General features: G+C 53.4%; 1 protein-coding gene across 1 annotated transcript in view; it reads right to left on the bottom strand.

Annotated features, from left to right (window-relative positions):
* igf1ra (insulin-like growth factor 1a receptor) overlaps window positions 1–16,387 on the bottom strand; it is a 253,285-nt gene that overhangs the window by 213,001 nt on the left and 23,897 nt on the right. The window contains exon 3 of the mRNA XM_072492764.1: window positions 3,387–3,935. Within this exon, the coding sequence (XP_072348865.1) occupies window positions 3,387–3,935 (549 nt within the window). The remainder of the gene's footprint in view (window positions 1–3,386; window positions 3,936–16,387) is intronic.

Genomic DNA, 16,387 nt, shown 5'->3' with positions numbered 1-16,387 from the left:
CCACACACCCCCCCCCCCCACACACACACCCCACACACCCCCCCCACACACACACCCCACACACCCCCCCCACACACACACACACACCCCCACACCAGACCCCCCCCACAACAGACCCCCCCCACAACAGACCCCCCCCACAACAGACCCCCCCACAACAGACCCCCCCCACAACAGACCCCCCCACAACAGACCCCCCCCACAACAGACACCCCCCCCCCACACCAGACCCCCCCCACACCACCACACACACCCCCACCCACCCCCCACCCAGAAACACCCCTCCCACCCAGACACCCCCCCACCGCCCCCCACACCTACACACACACACATCCCCCACACCTACACACACACACATCCCCCACACCTACACACACACACATCCCCCACACCTACACACACACACATCCCCCACACCTACACACACACACATCCCCCACACCTACACACACACACATCCCCCACACCTACACACACACACATCCCCCACACCTACACACACACACATCCCCCACACCTACACACACACACATCCCCCACACCTACACACACACACATCCCCCACACCTACACACACACACATCCCCCACACCTACACACACACATCCCCCACCCCCACTCACCCCACCCCCACTCACCCCACCCCCACTCACCCCACACCCCCACCCCCACACACACCCACCCCCACACACACCCACCCCCACACACACCCACCCCCACACACACCCACCCCCACACACACCCACCCCCCCCCACACCCACCCCCACACCCACCCCCACACCCACCCCCACACCCACCCCCACACACACCCCCACACACACCCCCACACACACCCCCACACACACCCCCACACACACCCCCACACACACCCCCACACACACCCCCACACACACCCCCACACACACCCCCACACACACCCCCACACACACCCCCACACACACCCCCACACACACCCCCACTCCCCCATCCCCACAGACCCCCCCACACCCCTCCACCCACCCCCCACCCAGAAACACCCCTCCCACCCAGACACACCCCCCACCCCCACACACATCCCCCACACCTACACACACACTCACCCACACACAATCCCACCCACACACACATCCCCACCCACACACACATCCACACCCACAGACACACACACCACCCCTACACCCCCTCCCACAAACACTCCCCCATGCAAACACACACCACACACATACCCCCCCACCTACACACACACGCCCCCACCCACACCCCCCACCCCCACACCCCACCCCACCCCCACACACACATCCCACCCCCCCCCACACACACATCCCACCCCCCCCCACACACACCCCCCCCACACACACACCCCCCACACACACACCCCCCACACACACACCCCCCCCCACACACACCCCCCCCCACACACACCCCCCCCCACACACACCCCCCCCCACACACACACCCCCCCCCACACACACACCCCCCACACACACACCCCCCACACACACACCCCCCACACCCCCCCCCACACACACACACACCCACCCACACACACACACACACCCACACACCCCCCCCCACACCCCCACCCCCCCCCCCCACACACCCCCCCCCCACACACACCCCCCCCCACACACACACCCCCCCCCCCACACACACCCCCCCCCCCCACACACACACCCCCCCCACACACACACCCCCCCTCCCCACACACACCCCCCCCCCCCCCCCACACACACACACCACACACACACCCCACCCCCCCCCACTAGATTACATAGAACATACAGTGCAGAAGGAGGCCATTCGGCCCATCGAGTCTGCACCGACCCACATTAATCCCTCACTTCCACCTTATCCCCGCAACCCAATAACCCCTCCCAACCCTTATGGACACTACGGGTAATTTAGCATGGCCAATCCACCTAACCTGCACGTCTTTGGACTGTGGGAGGAAACCGGAGCACCCGGAGGAAACCCACGCGGACACGGGGAGAATGTGCAAACTCCGCACAGACAGTGACCCAGCGGGGAATCGAACCTGGGACCCTGGCGCTGTGAAGCCACAGTGCTAATCACTTGTGCTACCGTGCTGCCCTAAACCCCCCACACACACCCCACCCCCCCACACACACACCCCACCCCCCCCCACACACACACCCCACCCCCCCCCCACACACACACCCCACCCCCCCACACACACACCCCACCCCCCCACACACACACCCCACCCCCCCACACACACACCCCACCCCCCCACACACACACCCCACCCACAACCCCCCCAGCCCCCCAACCCAGCAATAACCCTCACAACCCCCCCCCCACACACACCCACACCCCCCCACCCCCCCACACACACCCCCACACACACACGCCCCCCCACACACACACCCCCCCCACACACACCCCCCCCCACACACACCCCCCCCACACACACACACCCCCCCACACACACACACCCCCCCACACACACACACCCCACCCCCCCACACACACACCCCACCCCCCCACACACACACCCCACCCCCCCACACACACACCCCACCCCCCCACACACACACCCCACCCCCCCCACACACACACCCCACCCCCCCCACACACACACCCCACCCCCCCACACACACACCCCACCCCCCCACACACACACCCCACCCCCCCACACACACACCCCACCCCCCCACACACACACCCCACCCCCCCACACACACACCCCACCCCCTCACCCCACCCCCCCACACACACACCCCACCCCCCCACACACACACCCCACCCCCCCCACACACACACCCCACCCCCCCACACACACACCACCCCCCCACACACACACCCCACCCCCCACACACACCCCACCCCCCCACACACACACCCCACCCCCCCCACACACACCCCACCCCCCCCACACACACCCCACCCCCCCCCACACACACACCCCACCCCCCCACACACCCCACCCCCCCACACACACCCCACCCCCCCACACACACACCCCACCCCCCCACACACACACCCCACCCCCCCACACACACACCCCACCCCCCCACACACACACCCCACCCCCCCACACACACCCCACCCCCCCACACACACCCCACCCCCCCACACACACCCCACCCCCCCACACACACCCCACCCCCCCACACACACCCCACCCCCCCACACACACCCCACCCCCCCACACACACCCCACCCACAACCCCCCCAGCCCCCCAACCCAGCAATAACCCTCACAACCCCCCCCCCCCCACAACCCCCCCCCCCAACCCCCACACACCATACACACACACACAGACACACACCCCCACCCACAGAGGAAGGAAGGACACACTCACGGGAAGATGCAAAATCTCTGCTACTCAAGATTCAAACCTTTCACTAGTTCATCAGGTGAAAGGTCAGGGGTCAGCCCTACCTTTCTGGCAGTGGTTAGCATTCCAGCAGCGGTAATTGTACTGGTTGTTCACACCGGTCTTTGCACAAAGTGGCCGGTCCTCCATGGTTCCCGGGCAGACGTCTCCGCACTCGCTCTGCTGCTTATTCCGATCGATGTAGTTATTCTCCACAGGGTCCAGGATAAGGGACCAGTCAACGGTGGACAGGTAGCAGAGGTCGTGGTTCTTCTCGATTCGAACGGCGCCCCGGGTGATATTCTGGAGGCTGTACAGCCCGATCTCCTTCAAGTGAATCATTTCGAAGATGACCAAGGCGTAGTTGAAAAACAGGTTGATCCCGCGGATGACGGCGAGGTTCGGGAAGAGGTCCCTCAGCGTCTCCAGCCCGTAGACGCGGTACAGCAGCAGGTAATCGGTGATGACCGTCAGCTTTGGGAATCGGAGGGCGCGGAAGTCTTCCGCTTTTCCGTTGAAGATGAGCAGGATCTGCAGGTAGCCCTCTATTATGGTGCAGTTCTCCAGCTGCCGAAGATCGCCCACGTGATTTCTGATATCCATACCACTGCATACTGAAAGTAAAATAAAATTAACGGTCATATTACCAATATAAACACACACTGTGTCAATTCTCTCACAATCATTAATCACAAAAACTGAAAGATTTATCGCGGGGGGGGAAAAAAAGACATGCTGCCGAAGCTTTTAATCTTGCACTATTTCAGGACAGACGCAAGAATGCCAAATTTCAAAGGGAGCATCAGTTTATACTGCACGGGAAAAGGGTGCAGAGGGTTACAAGCCGACTCTGATTGGTTGAGGTGTTGCCATGGAGAATGCCCCAGGGAGCTATCAAATTCCACGCTTTTGTTTAATTCAAAAAGAGCGGAAGGCCTGGACATGTTCCTTTTGGCTGCAGAGGACAGGTCCCCGAGCATGAATATATGTAGCTCCTAGCAAACGTAAGTGAACCACTCTGTCAGCTCAACTACGGGTAATCTTAAATTGGTTGTTAGTGTCATTCTTAACACACTAATGCTCAGCAAGTGCTGTCCAACCACACAATTGATATTCACTCATTTAACTCATTGTGGCACAGGTGCTGGCCATTCGGCCCATTGGAGTCCATGCTGGTCTTCTGGAGAGCAATCCAGTCGGCCTCATTCTCCCGCTCTATCCCTGTAGCCCTGCAGGTTTATTGCCCTCAAGTGCCCACCCAACATCCTTTTGCAATCACAATAGTCTCCGATTCCTAGTGAGCAGCAAGCTGCTTGGCAGACAAGGAACAAAGAGCAGGAACAAACAATTTTCCAAATGGCAGGCAGTGACTAGTGGGGTACAGAAGGGATCGGTGCTGGGACCCCAGCTGTTCACAATATACATTGATGATTTAGATGAAGGAATTAAATGTAATATCTCCAAATTTTCAGATGACAGAAAGCTGGGTGGGAGGGTGCAGAGATCCTTCACTGTGATTTGGACAAGTTGAGTGAGTGGGCAAATGCATGGCAGACGCAGTTTAATTTGGAGAAATGTGAGGTTATCCACCATGGTAGCAAAATCAGGAAGGCAGACTATCTGAATGGCTACAGATTGAGAGAGGGGAATGTGCAACAAGACCTGGGTGTCCTCATAGACCAGTCACTGAAAATAAGCGTGCGGCTGCAGCAGGCTGTAAAGACGGCAAATGGTACATTGGCCTTCATGGGGAGAGGATTCGAGTACAGGAGCAGGGATGTCTCGCAGCAATTATACAGGGCCTTGGTGAGGCCACACTTGGAATAGTGTGCAGTTTTGGTCTCCTTATCTGAGGAAGGTTAGGTGGTATTACGGGGATAGGGCGGGGGAAAGTGCCTGGGTGGGGGTGCTCTTTCGTAGGGTCGGTGCAGACACGAGGGGCCGAATGGCCTCTTTCTGCACTGTAGAGACACAGTGAAAGATGTTCTTGCTATCGAGGCAGTGAAGCAAAGGTTGACCAGACTGATCCGTGGGATGGAGGGACTGACATAGGAGGAGAGACTAAGTCAGTTCGCATTATATTCGCTGAGGGCGGCACCGTAGCGCAGTGGTTAGCACTGCTGCCTCACGCCACTGAGGACCCGAGATCGATCCCGGCCCCGGGTCACTGTCCCGTGTGGGGTTTGCACGTTCTCCCCGTGTTTGCGTGGGTCTCACTCCCACAACCGATATATGTGCAGGGTAGATGGACTGGCCGCGCCAAATTGCCCCTTAATTGGGGGGAAAAAAAAGAATCAGGTACTCTAAATTTATGTTAAAAATAAAAGAAAAAAAGGGTAGAAAAGGATTAGATTTTCTGAAGTTCAGAGGAATCTCAGACACCTATAACATTCTAAGAATTCTAACAGGGCCAGACAGGGTAGATGCAAGGAAGGATGTTCTGGATGGCAGGCACCAGGGGTCACAGATGGAGCAAACGGGGGTAACCATTTAAGACCGAGGTAAGAACAAACCTGTTCACCCAGAGAGTGGGGAGCCTGTGGAATTCGCTTCAACAGAAGGCAGTTGAGGCCAAAACATCTTATGTTTTCAAGAAGAAGATTATATCCCCTTGGGACTAAAGAGATCAAAGCATAAGGGGGAAAAGTGGGAACAGGTTACCGAATTGGGCAATCAGCCACGATCATAATGAATGGTGGAGCAGGCTCGAAGGGCCGAATGGTCTTCTCCTGTTCAAAAACAATTATGTTTAGTAACTAAAACCCCCTCACCCATTGTGGTAAGTGGCCATGTAATTCTTCAGCATTCACCTAGGACCCATTGCTCTGCTGCTTGAGACAGTGCAGTCCACTCTCGGAATGGCCCGAGCTGGTTATCGAGGAGCTGTAGCGACCTAGTTGGCGTTGATCGTATGAGTGCTAGAAAATGCTTCATTTAAAATGTAAGTCAGTCATGGTTCTCACTCCGAAGAGCTACGGCCAGAGATCCTCGTGTGAATGCGGAGTGAACACCAAGACTTCGAAGTCCTAGTGGAATGAACAACTTTCTTGGACACGGTCTTACGCGCCGCAAATAAAATGATGCACTTCCATGGGGGGGGGGGGGTCTCCTGATCAGCCTCCAACCTTGAACACTCTGTAAAGTTGAACTCATCCAAAACTCTGTTTATACTCCAACTTAGATCAAGGGTAGAGTGCTCTTTCAGAGCAGACTCGGTGAGCCAAATGGCCTCCTTCTGTACTGAGGGATTCAGTGAAGTCCCACTCACCCATCACCTGCGCTCAGTGACCTACGACAGTTCCTGATTTGGTTAAAATTCTCATCCTCCATAGCCATACACGTGTAGCCTCCTCCAGCCCTACCAACCTCCAAGATCTCGGTTTTCCTCCAATTCTGGCCCTAGCACATCCCCAATTTTATCGCAGTCACTATCAGCAGCGGCACTTTCCGCTGGCTGGGTCCCCAAGGACTGGAATTCCTCGCTACCTTTCCTTAAGATGCTCCTTAAAGGCCCACCTCTTGGGCCTCTGCCCAGATATCCTTTGACATGGCTTTGAGTCAAATTTCATTTTTCAACAATTTTTGAATGTTTTACTATTTCAAAGGCGCAACATAATTGCACAGCGTTGGTGTCCCACTCGAGGAATCTAACGGAAGGGCCAAGCCTCATAATGTAGACCACTGAAGTTTAAGTTGAGGAAGAGAGAAGTTGAATCAAGTGGTCACGCAAAGCCAGAGAGTTAGTCAAACCAGGAATACTCTGATGGTTTCACTTACACTGCAGTTTGTTCTGGCGAATGAAGTGATGCTGCCCCCTTCTAATCGAAGTTACTGCACAGCAAACATTCGCAAACGGTTCAGTTTTATCACTTCAACTACCAGCATTCACTAGTGTTTACACAACACAAGGTGCTTGAAGAAGCAGATCGTTATCGCACCACAGGCAAGAGACTTCACCTCCTACTGCGGCAGGAGTGGACGAATCTTACCCCTTGACATTGGGGAGCATTGAGGGGGGGAGACCCCACCACGAGCGTGACCAAGACCCAAAAATCCAGCAAGCCGGGCTTAAAATTAAATAAAATACCCACCTCACAGAACAGTGATTGAACCCTTTGTACACATGTACACATGTACACACACACATTAAAAAAGTTTCAATGGAGTCCCATGGCCATTAGAACTTTGTGGCAAGTGGAGCAAAAATATAGGATAACACATAGGCCCCAAAATGTTACAACATTCATAGAATCAGTGTGTCCTTTTTCTGTCAAGACTCTATGGTGCTCTGGTTCACAATCTCAGGCCCAATCCCATTGTAATGCTTCAAGATTAACCTCCACTCCAACCTCAACCCTTCCTGCGCTCCCGACTAAAATCTGCCAGTTCCACCAGCGGGTAATCCAAAATCCGGGTGCATCTGAAATCCGGCACGTCCTCTACCAGACAGTGCCAGATTTTGGACATCAGACCTGTATGGAGACCATTATTTCCCTTGCAGCAATTCCCGACATTCATTCGGGAAAGACAACTTCGCATTTCTGTTCGTGTGCGCGCGCACATTTCTCGCGCGTGCGGAAAAATGACTTTCTGATTTCACTCTCAGATTTCGCCCAATCACTCTTAAGTGCCCCACCATCTGTCTCTACCCGACTGATCCATCAACATTCTAAACATCTCGGTCGGGTCATCTCTCCATCTTCCACACTCAAGGAAGTCGAGCTAAGTGATCTCGGGTGTATGGGTCGGGGAGGGCAAGGTGTCGGCGATATACCAGCAGATGAAAGAAGAGGGGGAAGCGCTGGTAGAGGAGCTGAAGGGTAAATGGGACGAGGAGCTGGGGGAGGAGATCGAGGAAGGTCTGTGGGCTGATGCCCTGGGTAGGGTTAATTCCTCCTCCTCGTGTGCCAGGCTCAGCCTGATACAATTTAAGGTGGTCCACAGAGCGCACTTGACGGGGGCGAGGTTGAGTAGGTTCTTTGGGGTAGAGGACAGATGTGGAAGGTGCTCAGGGAGCCCGGCGAACCATGTCCATATGTTTTGGTCATGCCCGGCACTGGAGGGGTTCTGGAGAGGAGTGGCGGGAGCAATATCTCAGGTGGTGAAAGTCCGGGTCAAGCCAAGCTGGGGGCTAGCACTATTCGGAGTAGTGGACGAGCCGGGAGTGCAGGAGGCGAAAGAGGCCGGCATTCTGGCCTTTGCATCCCTAGTAGCCCGGCGAAGGATCTTGCTAATGTGGACGGAGGCGAAGCCCCCCAGCGTGGAGGCCTGGATAAATGATATGGCAGGGTTCATAAAGCTGGAGAGGATTAAGTTCGCCTTGAGAGGGTCTGCGCAGGGGTTCTACAGGCGGTGGCAACCGTTCCTAGACTATCTCGCGGAGCGTTAGAGGAAGGTCGGTCAGCAGCAGCAGCAACCCTGGGGGGGGGGGGGGGGGTGTAATGGGGGATTGCTTGGGAGGGTGGATGAGCAGGAGATAACATGAAGGGCTGGGGAAACTGGCACGTGCGGGCGAGAGCCAGTGTACAAAGCTATGTAAATATACCATTTTGCCATGTATATATCTTGCTCAGTGCGATTTCTTGTTATTTGGTTACGCGGGGGGGGGGGGGGGGGTTATTGTTTGTAAGGGAGAAAAATTGTGTTAAAAAACTTTAATAAATATATTTTTTTTAAAAAAGGAAGTCGAGCTAGTCGCCACCTCCAGCTGACTGGGCCCCAAGCACTGGAATCGCCTCTCTGAACCTCTCCCTCTCTCGGACCTCCTTTAGGACGAACCTTAAGGCCCATCTCCTGGGCCAAGCTCTTCGGCACCTGGCACAATCTCTTGCGATTCGGCTTGGGAGTCAAATTTTGTTTTCAAGGCTTTTGCTATTTCAGAGGCGCCACACAAATGCACGTTTGTTGTTGTCCAACTGAGAAATCTAGAGGAAGCGCCAAGCCTCATCCTCTAGACCACCGAGGTTAAGTTGAGGAGGAGAGAAGTTAAATCAAGTAGCAATGGTCAGGCGAAGCCAGAATTAGTAAAATCAGGAACAACTTTCAAGATATTGAAGGAGAGACGGCGCAGGAATTGCCCACGGGTAAAATTAAAAGTAAGTAACGGCCATTTGATTCCATCTCGGATGCAAATGGACAGCAGGATTCATGTTGCAAGTACAGTGGAAATCATTCCAAAACAAACAAAGAAAAGTACAGCACAGGAACAGGCCCTTTGGCCCTCCAAGCCTGTGCCGGCCATGCTGCCCGACTAAACTAAAATCTTCTACACTTCCTGGGTCCGTATCCCTCTATTCCCATCCTATTCATGTATTTGTCAAGATGCCCCTTAAATGTCACTATCGTTCCTGCTTCCACCACCTCCTCCAGTAGTGAGTTCCAGGCACCCACTACCCTCTGCGTAAAAAACTTGCCTCGTACATCTCCTCTAAACCTTGCCCCTCGCACCTTAAACCTATGTCCCCTAGTAATTGAGCCCTCTACCCTGGGGAAAAGCCTCTGACTATCCACTCTGTCTATGCCGCTCATAATTTTGTAGACCTCTATCAGGTCACCCCTCAACCAGAAAGGTTTACGCCGGCACAAAGAAATTAGAGGCACAATTATGAATCGCAGGCTATGCAAATGTAGGCCAGGGGCAGCATGTGACGCAGTGGCCTTCGCCTGCCCACACGCACCCACTGGATGTACACACAGCTTTCAGAATGAACATTCTGCGCGATGTACTGATCAGCAGCTCGCTTGCTGTGTCTAAGCGAGCTTTAATCAGCAACAGCAGGATTCAATTTACATCAGTGAATTAAAACGGAATCCAAGCCAGCGTGTAAGCAGGTTATTTTGTTAAATCGGTCACACGACTCGATTAATTCTCGGTCAAGCGTTCCCCAACGGGGAAAGAGAACAATCCAGTTACAACACAAGGTCGGGGGAGGGTCTGAAGGGGGAGAGAGCTTTTACTTTCAGATTTCCTCCACTTGCGCGGGTTCCAGAGACACCCCCTCAGTCATCCTTCACAGTGGGAGTTTAGAGATGCCCAACTGTAAGATGGCATCAGGGGGGAGCTCAATCGACACGCACAATAATTTCAGCAGATTAGGCGCCGAGAGGGCCTTTCCCGCGCTGGGAAAATCTGGAAATAGGAGGCAAGAGTTTCAAAATATGGGGCCGCCCATTTAATGAGGAGAAATTTCAACTCTTGAGGGTCATTAATTATTGACATTCTCTTCCTCAGAGAGCTGCACCGACCGGCGGAGGTTTAACCGGAGGGTCACCACACCTCAGGTTGAGTAACCTCAGCCGGTACGGGGATCGAACCCGCGCTGTAGGCCTTGCTCTACATCACGAACTGGCCGTCCAACCAACTGAGCTAAACCGGCCCCCAGAGAGCACTGGAGGCTGGACCGTTGAGTACATTCAAGGCTGAGTTGGACACACATCTTCACTTGTAGCCCGTATGGACAACAAATGAAGATCTACGGAAGAAAACCGAGGCCTATGAGGGGCTAAGTTCTTTGTTTTTTATAAATTTAAAGAACCCTTATTCCCCCCGCCCCCCCACAATTAAGGGGCAATTTAGCGTGGCCAATCCACCTAAACCGCACATCTTTGGACTGAGAGGGGAAACCGGAGCACCCGGAGGAAACCCACGCAGACACGGGGAGAACGTGCAGACTCCGCACAGACAGTGCCAAGCCGGGAATCGAACCTGGGACCCTGGAGCTGTGAAGCAACTGTGCTAACCACTATGTTGCCTGCAGGAGCAGAAAAATCTTACTATCCGCCCTCTCTTATCCCGTCATGCTAAGATTAATTTGGGAATTCTACTCCAATGCAAACCAGGGATTATGTCTGGGAATTTGCTGGTATGTATGAGTCATGATATCAGGAGGTACACGTACACATTGAGCCTCGGGAAGGAGGGATGCTGCTCGGAACCTCGAGACCAGCCAAAGATAAAACATCTTTGATTCAGCTGGTGAGATCCACAGAGATGCCAATAAAGAAATAAAAAGGTGTTGATTCGATAAGCATCCTCCCTTGTACACCAATCAGATTCGTCTGGCAGGCAAGCAAAACGTTATTTAAGATTCAGGATTTCACACCGTGCTCTGCAAATTTCGAAGCTCTGTTGAACAAATTTTATTAATAAAATATCGGGGGGGGCGGGGAGAAATAGTTTCTGGGCTAAATGCTCTTCCTCGCCACTCCCTTAACATCTACTTCTCTTCAAAGCCCTGAACTACAATTCTGTACAACATGAATGCTATAGGTAGAACAGTTTCCCCGATATCCATATCTTTTGATTAAAACAGTAAAAAAATATATACAAGGCCAAACGGCACAAACACTAATTCCGGGAGTCCCCCAGAGGGGGTGAGGGGCGACACAGTGTCGGGCACGAGTGAGACCCGCACCCCGCTACAGAGCGTCTCGTGCACCCTCCGCTCCCGACACTGGGCGGCTGACAGCCTTCGGACAGTCACCCTCCAGGCCCAAATCCTCCACCACACTGAGTGCAGCGGGCGACACGGGTCCACCAACCAACCCAGGGCCTGCCTGGATCCCGCCACCGGGATCATCGACAGACGGGATCTCCTCGGGCTCCTCCTGGGGCCCCGTGCCAGCGGGAGGCGGTAGATGCCTGCTCCGCCCCCGCCGCCTGGTCACCGGATATTGAAACAGTCTTCGGTTCCACAATCTCCCGGCTCAAACTCTTTCATTGCCAGTGCCTCGAAGGAGTAAAACGCCTTCTACATTTTGCCGCCCGCACCTCGATTCCTCAAATCTACAGCTTGTAAAAGGGACTGGCTTAAAAGCTGAAGTCCTTGAACGGATCCCAGGGAATCTGCAAGGTCATCAGATATTGGTCCAGCGAGGGCAAGCCGGACCTCAAGGATGCTGAATTCTACAATATCTCAATGCGTTTGCCCCAGTTAGGGGCTGGTTTAGCACAGGGCTAAATCGCTGGCTTTGAAAGAAGACCAAGGCAGGCCAGCAGCACGGTTCAATTCCCGTACCAGCCTCCCCGAACAGGCGCTGCAATGTGGCGACTAGGGGCTTTTCACAGTAACTTCATTTGAAGCCTACTTGTGACAATAAGCGATTTTCATTCAGTCTGTAATGACAAGATTTTTCGTCGACCTCCTCACAGCGTCAGGACCTTCACTTTTGTCCATTAGTGGGATGTGGGTATCGCAGGCTAAGCCAGCATTTATTGCCCATTCCCAATAGCCTGTGAGGTGGTAATGAGCTGTCACCTTGAATTGAAGCGAGTGGCTTGCTCGGCCATTTTACAGGGCAGCTAAGCCTCATTGCTACGGGCCTGGAGTCACATTTAGGCCAGACCAGGTAAGAACGGCAGATTTCCTTCTCTAAAGAATGCTAACAACCAGATGATTAAAAAAATCATAATCCAGTGGCACCTATTTGGTCCATATTGCTTTAATTAATTGAATTTAGATATCCCAGGCTCCAAGGTGGAATTTGAACTCCTACCCTTAGGTCATTATTCCAGGCCTCTGGATTATTCATTGAGTAACATAATCAGTGTGGCTACCAAACGGCAATCGGCAGCCTACCCGAGTGTCCACCTAGGTTTGCGGGGGGGGGGGGGGGGGGGGTTTAGTTAATGCGGCCTTCTTGAACTGCTGCAGTCCATGTGGTGTATGTACACCCGCCGTGCTGGCAGAAAAGGAGTTTGAGGGTGGAAGAACGGCGATGCACTTCCGAGTAAGGATGGTGAGGGACTTCGAGGGGAGCTGGCAGGTGGTGATGTTCCCATGCATTTGCTGCCCTTGGCCTTCGAAGTGCTAGTGGGTTTGGAAGGTGCTGCTGAAGGAGCCTCGGTGAGTTGCTGCAGTGCATCTTGTAGATGGTACACACGTCTGTCGTTGTGCGTCGGTGGTGGGGGGAGTGAATGTTTGTGGATGGGGTGCCAATCAAGCGGGGCTGCTTTGTCCTGGGTGGTGTCGACCTTCTTGAGTGTTGTTGGAGCTGCACTCATCCAAGGAAGCAGAGAGTATTCCATCAATCTTGTGACTTGTAGATGGTGGCATACACTAATTTGCCAGAACTGATTGGGATGTGTACTCTCGCCTCCGAGGGTTCAGCCTCACTCAATTACATTATCTATTACGAATCTGCTTTGGGACCCATGGAGCACTCAGTCCTTCGATGAGACAATAAAGTCCTGTTGCTTCCTCCCAAGATATAACGGCACCAAAATACAAAGATTGCTCCTTCAGATCAATGTGGTTTATGGAGGCTTGTTTGCCTATCACATCAACACAAGCCACACTTCAAAGCAATTCACTGTAGGTGAAAGACTCTGGGGCCTTCGAGACACGCAATAAAACCAGGCAATTTAAAGTTTCTAGCTTTACACCCATTCTTCGCCCCTGTAACAGAATTCCTCATCAAAACATCACTGAATAAAAATGACAGCTGCAAGAATCCTGAGAGTTCTCAGCGCAGACAGGAGCTGCTGTGTAAAACCCTGCCCTCCACTTTGCAATGCCTTGGCCACAGTGACAGTGTAAACCCTCTCAACGAAGGTAGCGGAGAATATCCAGCACTGGCGGACCCGTCCTCCAGAATCAGCCAGAGACGGGAACTTGCATTTGCATAGCGCCTTTAGCAGGTCACAGGATCGTTCTCAGAAACGACCGGGCACCCGGGAGCTATTCAGACAGGTGACTAAAAGCGGAGTGAAGGAGCTAGGTTTTAAGGAGCATTTTGGAGAAGGGGGGGAGGTGGAAAGGTTTCGGGGAAGGAACTGCGGAGCTCAGGGCCGAGTTGACTGATGGCCTGGTTACCATGGCACCAAGGCGATAGGAACAGGAGAAAGCACTTGCGCGATAAGAGGAAGGAAACTGAAAACGCACAAAAACACTGCCGGCTAAAGTGGTCCTGTTTTGAATAATAAGATTAATCCCCACCACATCTCCTGTACAAAACAGCTTTGGTTAAATTCGTATCCCAGATCAACCGTCAGTATCCGCCGAAACGGCAATATTCTCAATATAAAAGGCAGAAATTACAAACATACGCAAATGCCCCAAGCTGAGGAGATAGTTTTGCCTCAATGCCTCCCCACACTCATTTCCTCGGCCTACGCGCAAAGGCTGTCCATTTGGGCGAGGTAGCAGAGATCCTCCAGTGCAACGTGTGCACCAGTGAGATACACCGGCTATAGGACAGCAGACGAAATAATTTTTTTTATTTTTTTTTATTTTTTTTTAAAGAGAGCAGGATTATTTGCAAGGACACAATTGTGAAGATGCAAAAATGCAACAGAATGTTGCTCCGCTGGTCCGCACACAACCCGAGAGGTGCCAACACTCTTATCACGCCCGCAAAGCAAGAAACCCAAGTCGGCACAGTGAACCTCCGCGGGGTTCAACACCAGCCCACCTACCCAAGTCAATGAGTTACCAAACTACTTCCTGACTGCACAAAAGAACACCACTCAACAGAATTTACAGTGCAGAAGGAGGCCATTCGGCCCATCGAGTCTGCAGCGGCTCTTGGAAAGAGCACCCTACCCAAGGTCAACACCTCCACCCTATCCCCATCACCCAGTAACTCCACCCAACACTAAGGGCAATTTTAGACACTATGGGCAATGTAGCATGGCCAATCCACCTAACCTGCACATCTTTGGACTGTGGGAAGAAACCGGAGCACCCGGAGGAAACCCACGCACACACAGGGAGAATGTGCAGACTCCGCACAGACAGTGACACAGCGGGGAATCGAACCTGGGTCCCTGGAGCTGTGAAGCAATTGTGCTAACCACAATGCTACCGTGCTGCCCACTATCCAACGCAAAAAGATAAGACAAGATCCCCACTCCAATTAATAAAATAAAACTGAAAATCAGAAACAGAAACAGAAAATGCTGGAAAAACTGAGGAGAGAGAAACAGAGTTAAAGTTCCGCGTCCAGAACTCGGAGCTCCCAACTCCAATGTATTCGGTGTGCTGGGGAGGCCGAGCACCTTCTCACCCTCTCTCTCACACACTTCCCAGAGCACAGATAACACCCAGGGCCACGTAAACCTTTCACCATCTCCACCTCAGAAAAAATCTCATCTCTTTATTTGATCTGTGACAGCCGCGGCGCAATTGGCAGCACACTCCGACTCGGAGCGCTTGCTCCTGAAGCAAGCCCCACTCCACTTCAGCACCAAAACCAAGGCTGGCACCCCCGTGCGGTACGCAGGGCGTGCTACAACGTTGTCGGTGCTGAATCTCGGACGAGACGTTAAACGGAGGCCCCATCTGTCTGTGGGGGAGGATGAAATTCGGCATGTCTGCATCGACTCTCACACACTTCTACAGATGTGCCATAGAGAGCATCCTATCCGGCTGCGTTACAGCTTGGTCTGGCAACTGCTCGGTCCAAGATCGCAAGAAACTGCAGAGTGTGGTGAACTCAGCCCAACGCATCACACAAGCTTGCCACCCTTGCATTGATTCGGTCTACACCTCCCACTGCCTCAGGAAGGCAGACAGCGTTATCAGAGACCCCTCCCACCCAGGCATTGCCTTCTTCCAGACCCCTCCATCAGGCAGAAGGTACAGAAGTCTGAAGACCCGCACATCCAGACATAGGAACAGCTTCTTCCCCACAGCTACAAGACTCCTCAACGACTCCCCCTCAGACTGATCTGTTCCCTGTAAGAACACTATTCACGACACCCTATGCTGCTCTTGCTCATGTATTCGCTTTGTTTGGCCCCTTGTTCCGCACTGTAACCAATCATCACTTGTCAATGGGCCATTTGTCAATGTTCTCTGTTGATTATTGTTTTACGAACGGTGTACGTTCCCTCGGCTGCAGAAAAATACTTTTCACCGTACTTCGGTACATGTGACAGTAAATCAAATCAATCAATCAATGTAACAGGTGCCATGGGGGGGGGGGGGGTTCTTCCTGGTGTTCTGGCCAACGTTTACCCCTCGGTCAGCATCGCATAAACAGATTACCTGCTCATTATCACGTTGCAGTTCGTCTGCAAATTGGCTGTGAATCCCTTTCAAAACGTCCAGTGGTCATGAAGCGT

The sequence above is a fragment of the Scyliorhinus torazame genome, chromosome 30 (genome assembly GCF_047496885.1).
Source record: "Scyliorhinus torazame isolate Kashiwa2021f chromosome 30, sScyTor2.1, whole genome shotgun sequence".
NCBI classification, from domain to species: domain Eukaryota; kingdom Metazoa; phylum Chordata; class Chondrichthyes; order Carcharhiniformes; family Scyliorhinidae; genus Scyliorhinus; species Scyliorhinus torazame.
The sequence above is the reverse complement of the archived record's forward strand: the minus strand, read 5'-3'. Positions and strand labels throughout refer to the sequence as shown.